At 38.3% G+C, this 10,698-nt stretch overlaps 1 protein-coding gene across 1 annotated transcript; it reads right to left on the bottom strand.

Annotated features, from left to right (window-relative positions):
• Nucleotides 1-6,679: 6,679 nt before the first annotated feature.
• On the bottom strand, nucleotides 6,680-8,506 carry DCAF8L1 (DDB1 and CUL4 associated factor 8 like 1). The gene is given in 1 exon segment (XM_012448903.3): nucleotides 6,680-8,506. A coding segment is annotated over 1 exon segment (1,827 nt).
• Between the last annotated feature and the right edge of the window lie 2,192 nt (nucleotides 8,507-10,698).

Genomic DNA, 10,698 nt, shown 5'->3' with positions numbered 1-10,698 from the left:
TCTGGAGTTCAAGACCATCCTGGCCAACCTGGTGAAACCCTGTCTCTACTAAAAATACAAAAATTAGCTGAGCATGGCGGTGGGTGCCCATAATCCCAGCTACTCAGGAGGCTGAGGCAGGAGAATCACTTGAACCCAGGAGGTGAAGCTTCCCGTGAGCACAGACCATGCAACTACACTCAAGTCTGGTGACAGAGCTAGACTCTCTCTCTAAAATAAAATAAAATAAAATAAAACAGAAAGAAAGAAAACATTGATAAATATAATTTGAGGGCTGGGCGCGGTGGCTCACGCCTGGAATCCCAGCACTTTGGGAGGCTGAGGCAGGTGGATCACGAGGTCAAAAGATCGAGACCATCCTGGTCAACATGGTGAAACCCTGTCTCTACTAAAAATATGAAAAATTAGCTGGGCATGGTGGTGCGTGCCTGTAATCCCAGCTACTCAGGAGGCTGAGGCAGGAGAATTGCTCGCGCCATTGCACTCCAGCCTGGGTAACAAGAGCGAAACTCCGTCTCAAAAAAAAAATATATATATATACATATATATATATAATTTGAAGCATAAAAAAGAAAAACTTGAGAGTTGTTTAAAAAAATAGAGGAATAATACATCTATTCCATCTATCTGAAAAAAATAAAATTTATGGAAAATAAAAATTATCTAAAATGATATAAGTATACAAAACTTGAACCAATTAACTAACACGGAGGAAAGTAAAAAATGTATCAAGATTCTCAAAAAAGTTCTCAGTAAAGATGTTGTGTTGTTTTTCTGATATAATTTCCATGCTAAACAAATGTTTCATCTTATATAAAATAATGGAAAGCCAAGCAATTTGTTTTTGAATGGAGCACAATAAGGCAATCACAATTATCAGTAATTGGCAAAGGTAACAGACACACGGGAGCCCATGTGCACACACATACACACACATCTCCATGCAACCATGTCTCCATAATAGTCCAATCTCAAGTATATTTAAATGAGAGTACCTGATTTCATGAAAACAAACTCAATCATTCATTAAGTGACTTATCTGCTGAGAAAAAAGATTAGGTCTACTTCAGGAATGGAAAAACAGCTTACTATTAAAATTTTTAAAAATATAATATGAATATAACGACATCTCTATAGCATGAAAAATAGTAAATTGAACTAATAGTAATTAACATTTTTAAGTGGGGCCAAGCAATAAGCAAAAATGGCCAAGTATGATCCTGGGAACTCATTTCGGTTTGCCAAGCAATTAGCTGGCTGAGACCTAGAGCACCCCCTACTTCCAGGGAGAGGAGGTGTACTTTTACTTAACTTCTCCAAGGATGGATGACTTCCTACTATTGAGAGCAGGGCTACACACATATCATGAACTTCAGTGTTTCCAAAGGCAGGGCAGCTAGCTTTCCCAGACAACCTTGATATCTTGGTACCACAATATTTTGTTCCCACAGCGATGACAGTGATGAATTTGTTCTCACAGTTGACCCCTAACAAGGAAAAGTAGGAAACAGGAAATGTCCCTCCACTTGACTGACCATGGCATGGCTCCTTGTGGAAAGGTGGAAAAAATCAGAATATTCACACCTTCTCTTGCTACTCTTGCCTTGTAAATTTCTCCAATGAAACCTATTCCTTAATGTTAGCTCCTGTCTTTTGAGAAGCAGATGCCAAGATGGGATTAAACATGCAAGACATTTATTGGATAAAATGGGGAGGAATCCTGAGGGAGCTGGAATAGTCATCATACTGTGGTGCAAGTCTAACCATTGTGCAGGAGAGAAAAGAGGATAAATTTGGGTAGGAAATGTATTAGACTGTGGCACAGTTATAAGAATATTTCAACAGTCCTTGAGTCAAAATGGGCTGTCAGAGGAGCCCTGTGTTTTCCAGAATGGGTTTGTCTTCACATCTCTGCCACATTGTCATTGGCTGGGAACAGCTCATGAAAGGCATGACATTTGTGCCAGTATCATAATGGAGGGCAGTAGTGGGGGACCTCTGTCAGTTATGATCCCTGCATAAATCAGGAATAATAATAATAAACCAACTACCACATATAAGCCTCAGAATCTCATGATAGTATGCCTAGTTTTTAAATGATATGCTAATAAGTAGAAAAACAGAATAAATGTATCTTAATAGATTATATTATCACAGTTTTATAATAGAATATTAAAATTGACTATGTCTTTAAAAGAAAAATGTAAAACAAGTCTGCATATATGCACTGAAGTAGTATTTAGTTATTTAATAAATCAGTCATTTCAAAGAATTTGTGCTGAAATGGTAAGATTTTCGAAATAAGTGAAATTTATCAGTATATAGCTCTGTTTCTGCTGTGGTCCTGATTACACCCACACACACATACACACGCACGCACAACACACACACACACAGAAAAAGCAGATGCAAGGAAATAAACATAAACATTCATGCATAACTTTTGAAGGTTGAATGAGGAATAATTTGTTGTTTGTCCTTTATGCATTTTAGCTTTTTTCAAAATTTTTATTATGCATAAAATGCAGTCAGAAAATAATTTTGTAAAATAATTTTAAAATATACAAACTATCATAGGAGAAATGTGGTCATCATTAATGCTGTTTGTCAAATATTTCTGGTCCCCTGCTTCCAAGCACATGGTAGGAATGCTCTTCCTGGTAGCCTCATAGTGAAGTGGGGCATATGATTAGATTGAAACAATGAGTTGAGAGAAGTATGATGTATCACTTCAAGGCTGAAGCATTTAATTGCTGATATAAGATACTCCAAAGTTCTTTTTCCTCTCTGCATTGATGACCAGAAATGTTGAAAGTGGTGGATATTTCATCAGCTTAAATAGCTGAGAAGCAACCAGGAGCAAAGACCCTCTGCAAACTTGTGATTGACATTTAGCATTAGTAAAAAATAAACCTTTGTGTTTAAAGCACTGAGATACGCAAGTTGTAGTCTTTGTAACATAGTCTTTTATGACTGCCACAAAATTGGTTACTAGAAAATGGGTACTGCCATAAGAAAAACCTCAAATATGAGGCATTGGCTTCAGGACTCTGTGTCAGATGGGAAGAAAACACAGCAAAGTATGTGCGTGCGCGCACACACACACACACACACACACATCTCAAAAATAACTGTAGACAATACTTCTGTGGTATTCTTGCCAAAAATGAATAACCTCAATCTGATCATAAGAAAACATCAGGAAAACTCAAATTAGGATGTATTTTACCAAATACCTGATCAGTACACTACAAAACTGTTAAGGTCATGGAAGACAAGAAAAGAGTAAAAAAAAGTCACAGATGAGAGGAGGCTAAGGAGACCTAACAATTAACATATATTATTGGATACTGGAAAAGAAGAAAAACATTAATGGGGACACAGACGAAATTTGAATTAGTTCTATAATATAGTTAATATTGTTAATTTCCTGGTTTTGATAATTACACTATTGTTAAGATGTTAATGATACAGGAAGCCAGATGAAAGGAATATGATAACTATTTTCTGTAACTTTTCTGTAAATTTAACTTACTTCAAACTAAAAAGTAAAAGGATATAGTGGAAGAACTGAGTAGCTTTGTCAAAATGTCATGCAAAGGTGAGTAAAAAATTCTTCAAATAAAAAACTAAAAGAATTTTGTGTGTGTGTTTGTGTATCAAGTTCAATTGCTTCCTTTAGGGACCTATAGAGTGTGTGTGTGTGTGTGTGTGTGTGTGTGTGTGTGTGTGTATCAAGTTCAATTTCTCCTTTTAGGGATCTATAATTCCTCCAGATGGCAAATGTGCAAGTCTAAGTAACCAGCGGATTTATTCAGTCCAAAGCATGGGGAGGTTGCATCAGTCAGGGTTCAATCAGAGAAACAAACACTCTGAGAGTGATACACATATAAGCAGGGACTTATAATAGGGTCCAGGCTATATTGAATTGTGGAAGCTGGTTAGTTTCAGCGAGACTTTTGTCTTTGCATCAGATGCTGAAACCCGAGGTCAGCAGGGAAGTCAGGAAGAAGAGATGATGCAAAGTAGAGGAAGCAAGGGTAAATGGAATCCATGAGGAATATCTGGAGCTCACAAGGACTGACTGGAACCCATATTGATCTTTCACTGCCTTCAAACCTCCAATTTCAATGACATCAATGCCCTCAACATAAAAGTGGGCATTCTTTTTTTATGGAGCTGGTGAAGAAGAAGGAAGATATGAGGGAGAACTAGAGCAGTTGTGGGCCCAGATGCTGCCCCACACCAACAAGGTAAGCCAGGATATAAGCAAAAATGTTCATGAGCTGCAGCAGCACCTTTCTAAGCATAAAGCATAAAATAAATGTGGCTACTACTTTACCTTTGCCTCCCAAATCTTTCACCAAATGCCTCTTGTAGCACAAGCAATCTCAGAACCATTCAGGGAACTCTGAGTAAACTTTTAGTTTAGCTAAGAGAGCAGAATATAAATTCCCCACAGAGGCAGACCTTCCAAACAGCAGGTGGAAAAATAACTGCATAATTTATCTGCTTTGACTTTCTCATTTTGACTATCTCATTGACACCAACTATCACTTGAAATACCGAAGGATATTTTGTTTAATGTTTTGTTAATATTATTGCTGGTATACATCCCATAAAGTTATACAGGGGGCCCGAAGCTTGGAATTCAAGTTTATAACTCTCTTCTACGGCCCGTAAATTCTCTTTTGGGACTCTTTAAGATCCTTTCCTGACAGCAGAACTTGGTAGGGGCTTCTTGAGGCTCCCAGACCAGAGGACAGTTGTCCCTAGCTTTGGATCTCAGTGAGCAGGAACTTCAGTAGTTATATTCCATTCTAAATTCTAATCTCATTATGCAAATTACTCTACATTTTCCAAAAAAAAAAAAAAAAAAAACAGATAATATTCATCTCAAGAAGTATTACCAAAGAAAAGCCATTCCCAGGACACAGGATGTTTCATTACATCCTTCTTTCCCAAGAAAAGACAGCAAAGAATGGTGCAGTACAGTCTGGGTGCATTGGCTCATGCTTGTAATCCCAGTACTTTGGGAGGCTGAGGTGGGCGGATCACCTGAGGTCAGGAGTTTGAGACCAACCTGGCCCACATGGTGAAACACTGTCTCTACTAAAAATACAAAAATTAGCCAGGCATGGTGGCACACACCTATGGTCCCAGCTACTTGGGAGGCTGAGGCAGAATTGCTTGAACCCAGGAGGCAGAGTGAGCCAAGATTGTGCCACTGCACTCCAGCCTGGGAAGCAGAGTCAGACTCCGTCTCAAAAAAAAAAAAAAAAAAAATGGAAGAATGGTGTGGTATAGTTCATGGGTGTTAGGGAAAATGCAATCTTCTGAATTCATTTACACAAATAACACATATAAAATAAAAACAAATTTTTTTTATTGAACAGTAACTGGATATCTAGTAACTTAAATTTATTTTAAGTAAAGCTTAAAACAATTTTTTAAAACAATTTAAACTCATAAAACAACAGAGAAATTTAAACAATGCATGGATGTCAAAGAGGATTTTTCTAACAACTATATCAAATGGTTATATGTAAGTATAAAACAATTTTTATTGCAACAATTTTAAAAACAATTTAAACTCATAAAACAGCTCAATTTTAAGCAATACATGGATGTCAAATAGAATTTTTCTAACAGCTATATCAAATGGTTATATGCATGTATAAACAATTTTTATTGTAACTTATTCTTAAAAGTTAATTAAAATATATTTTTTCAAATATGAGAGATGTTTATATTCCTAGCTGGCATCTTATAGGAGATGTTTGTCCCAGAAGGACTTCCTGGAATGCAATGCTGTGGGAGTTCCCAACCATAACATTTCAGGACAATTTAATGTGCAGAGTAAACAATGTCATGTGATTAAATTCAACTTAGTTCTTATCAACTTCAGTGTACTCAAATTAACCAATATTATTAACGTATGGATTCAGAAAATGCAGATAATCCCAAGTTATTTGCTCTGAGGGGATGAATTACCTGGGTAGGAATTCATCTACATACTACTCTTGTTTTCCTTTTCTGAGGCTGTGTGTGTGTGTGTGTGTGTGTGTGTGTGTGTGTGTTAGGAATTAATCTAAATACTACTCTTTCCTTTTCTGAGACTGTGTATGTGTGTGTGCATGTGTATGTGTGTGGCCAAGTGTCAGTATTCAAAGAAAAAAACTATGGTTTGCTTTATTTTACCCCTAAAGAATAAACACATTTATGAAATTTTCAAGTCAACTGAAGAACTTGATCTTCAAAATAAATTGTTAAAAGATGAAAAAAGTAAAAAGGTAATAGTTTTCAGAATGTTAGAAATGAGTAGATACATCTAATAAGGCCATTAATTTTTTCAACAAAATTAGGAAATTTTAGAGGTCAACCATAAGGGAACAAAGAAAAAGAGGCATAAATAAGTTGTGTATGCACTCATATAAGGGGTAACAGGTTAACAAAAGAGGCATAAAGAAATAGAGGAAAGGAATGAGAGACAAAGAATGTGCGGAAGGAAGAAAGGAAAGTAAGGAAGGAGATGGAAGAGATGGTTTTTAGCATATATTTGGAAAACTAGAAGACAAAAAGCAAATCTATTAATCTATTGACAATTCTAAATTAGTCAAACTGAATTTTAAAGTCCAGTGTACTTAAGTGGCATCTAGCTGGACTGGATATGAGGCCTTCAAGATGTCAAGCACTGACCTTGATCTTGGCCCTCCTCCTCAGATGTATCTGAGGTGCTGGAAGCCTCATCCAACTCTTCATCTGGGAACTCAGCTCTATGATCTCTCCAGCCAGGGTGATGACCTCTCTGTGACATCTGTCACATGACAAGCCAAAACATATGTCTGTCAATCCTGCCAGTACGGTACAAGCTATCTAAATCTCGTTCCCACTTGTTCCTCTTAATCACATCTTTTAACCCAGTAAGCTCAGTGGCAGCTTCAGCTATGGGTGTCCAGATCTTGACATTATGATCTATGCCACTGGTCGCCAACATAGGTAGGTAAGGGTGGGGTTCAAGACAGTTTACTATACCTCCTCTGTCCCCCTCCATGTACTGGATGATCTGGCAAGATGATTTCTCCCAGAAGAAGATGTGCCCACAGTCACTACCGCTCACGACAAACTCACTCCTGGGGCCATAGAACTTAACATCTTTGATTGTGTTATTATTTCTGTGCCCCTTAAATCGCTTAACATATTGAGCACCATCACTGTGACAGGAGTTGAAGATGTAAATATCTTCATCACTGTAGCTGGCCAGGAGCTCTGTGCCATCATGGCTGTACACAATACTGGTGATGCTTGTTGAGACATCACAATCAACCAGATGATGAGGAGAGAATTTCTTAAGTATTCCCTTGTTTTCTTTCGCATCAATTCTCCTCTGGTCATAAATCCGTACAAACTGATCTTGTCCAGCCACTGCAAATTGGTAGGTATTGGCAGGACTCATAGAGATTGTATACAGTCCCACTCTCTTCCCCTTTTCTCTTGTTACCACAAGTTTTGAAGCTGGCCGGCCTTGTCTGAGGTCAATGGTGAAGACAACGGCATCTTCACCTGAAGTGAGGAACTTATAAGGAGAGTCTGGCTCCAGAGCCAACTCGTGGGCAGCTCTCTTGTGCTGCACCACACGCTTAGTATTCTCGCAATATGATGCATTAATTAGTTCTGCTACCCGTACCTGCCCATCGTGGCCACACGTGGCCACTGTGGAATCACCACAGTTAGGAAGGAACTTAGCCTGGATGACGTCAATTTCGTGACCACTCTCAAAGTTCAGTACTGGCCGCTGCCGCACCCAGTCCCACACTGTCACCTTTAGGTTTCTACCGCTAGTGGCCAGACAGGTGCCACGCTGGTTAAAGCATACAGCATTGACACAACCAAAATGGAGAAGACAATATTGCAGGCGGAAACGCTGCACAAAGGCTCTTGCCCCACAGGCCTCATAGACAAAGCGGGTACTTGAACCCAGCTGCCGCTGGCGAAGAGCAGTAACGACCTGCCAGCGAGGTCGAGGCAGGTCAGATGTCTTTGCGGAAATCCACTCCTCCAGCACCCTATTCTCCTTTAACAAACACTGCTCTTGGTTGGCACCACCGCATTGTGGACGCACCTGAGGCTGTTCTTCTTCCTCCTCCCCTCCCTCCACTCTCTCCTCTCCTTCCTCCTCCCCTTCTCTCTCCTCCTCTCCCGGTAAAGGGTAATAAAATAAGTTACCACCACGCATGAGGAAACGCTCAAAGTCCTCCACGTTCTCAAGTTCGACGTCTTCACTTGAACTTTCTTGGTCAGGGCTTCGATATTCTGTGATGGCATCATTCAGGAAACCACCATCCCTGGTATCACCACCATCTCGGGTAGATGGCTCTGCAGCCGCCATTTCTAGGTCTGAGGACGCCTCCATCGCTGCCGCCACTCCGGACTGCCCCTCTGGGCTGAACAGGCTTTCAGTCCCTAAGTCTGGTAAGCCATCTGTGCTGCCCTCTTGGTGGGACATCTTGAACAATGTTTGCTTAGCCCTTCTGGAAAAGCAAACCCCTGACAGCTCAGAGAAGAGAGCCGGCCTACCCTGAGGACGGACAGTGGCGTAAAGCAGTAGGTTAGCCGCAAAGAGACGCTAACCTCATTGGCTAACGAGGGCGCCAAACTAATCACGTCAGTAGGGGAATCCGTGAGTTTCAGAAGGCTTCTCACTGCTTGTCTCTTAGCAGACTGCATCCAGACTGCTCTAATTTTTCCAGGCCCAGAGCCCCACCTCCATGAGGTCTTACACTGTGAGTCGCTGTAGTTTTTTTTTTTTTTTTTTTGAGATGGAGTTTCACTCTTGTTACCCAGGCTGGAGTGCAATGGCGCGATCTCTGCTCACCGCAACCTCTGCCTCCCGAGTTCAGGCAATTCTCCTGCCTCAGCCTCCTTTAATTTACTTTATTTCCTTATTATAAGTGACATTGCTTTATTTCATTACATTTTTTAACTGGGTGCTGTTCAAATCAAAGATTTTATACCTATTCAAGGATTAGCATCCTAAGTCCGTGAGGTCATATCCAGTCCTCTTTATATGCTTGCGACTGAAGTTTTATTGGAAAATGTCCATGCCCATTTGTTTATGTATTATCTATGGCTGCTTTCATGCTATGAAAACAAAATTAATGTTGAAATAAGGATAGTATGGCCCAGTAAGCCAAAAATATTTACCATCTGGTCCTTTATAGAAAAAGTCTGCTGACTCCTGCCTTCAGTAATTTTATAACCATTGTATAATTCTAGTTATTCTAATAATTTTTAATCTGATTTTCTTGGGTCTTCAGACATGTGAGTCTATTACCAAATAATAAAACTTTAGCTATGCCATTTAGTTTATGTATCTATTATTTCATTCTCTTGCCTAATTCCACTGGTTAGTACTACAATAACAATGCAAAGTAATAGTCATGATAGTAAAAATACTTTTATAATCCTAAATTGGATACAATTTCATCTAGCATTTCACAATTAATCATACACTTGGCTTCCAATATTTATATTAAAGTATTCTCATGTTACTAGTGTATAAAAAAGTATCCTACCCTTCCCCAAATTAGAACTTGGTTTTGAATTTGATGAAATCCATTTGGACACCTACAGAGAGAATCATATATATTTTATCTCTTGGTGAAATATGTAATAAATATCTTAATGATTTTACTTCATTCTATTAGTACTAGCCAATGGAATTAGACAAGAGTAAGGAATAATAAGTATATAAATTATGCTTGTTTGGTGAAAAGAATTTGGAATTGTCCCTGGTCTTTATACACTCTACAGTTTAAATATCATTGCATTTATACTCCCTAAAAGTTTGCTAGCAATTTTATGTTAAACTACCAAGATTTGGTACCTTTTTGAGACACATTCTTTTAAAGTGTTCTCAATTTCTTTGATGGAATTGTAATGCTTAGATTGTTTACTTCTGGAATAAATGTATTATAATTAACATATCCTAAAATACACAATTAATGTAGCTTTCTGATTCATTGCAAATATTTGAGGAAGATACTCTCTTCTTTTCTTAACCTTTATTCTTTCATTTTTATTTCAAAATGCATTTGTACTTTTTAAAAAATTAAATTAGCTAGTTGATTATATTATTATTTGCTCCATTCCCCCCTCAAATAACCAGTTTTCAGTTTGTTTATTATATGTATTTCTTTTAAGGTCTACTAAACATTCATCTATTTTGCTCCCATTTTCTGTTTACTCCAATTTCTTTCCTTCTATGTATTTTATTGCTCTCTTGCTAAATTTTAAATTGAGCACTTAATTCATTTGTTTTCATTCTTGCTTGTAGTATCACTTTCTGCTGAAACAGTATATAACCATAAGTGTGGTTTAAACAATAAGGGCATTTATTATCTCACATAGCAAGTCTGGAGGCAGGGTGATTCCACAGCTGGTTCAGCAGTTCGATGATGTCTTCAAGGATCATCCTGTATTCTCTATATTTCTACTCAATCATTCTCACCATATCAGAGTTATCACCACTCATGTTTTCTAGGTAGCTACAGCAGTTCTCAGCTCCGCATGCAAATTTAACTCTATCTAACAAAGCATTTGCTATTTTAAGCTTGAACTGTGGAAAGCAATTTTTGCCAGCAAGTAATTAGGGAATAGGGAGCTGTTGGTTAGGAAACTAACAATGTCTACTACGGT

Source organism: Aotus nancymaae, unplaced genomic scaffold (assembly GCF_030222135.1).
Source record: "Aotus nancymaae isolate 86718 unplaced genomic scaffold, 86718_ANA_hifiasm-v0.15.2.pri h1tg000058l, whole genome shotgun sequence".
Lineage (NCBI taxonomy): Eukaryota > Metazoa > Chordata > Mammalia > Primates > Aotidae > Aotus > Aotus nancymaae.
This window is presented reverse-complemented; position numbering and strand designations above follow the sequence as displayed.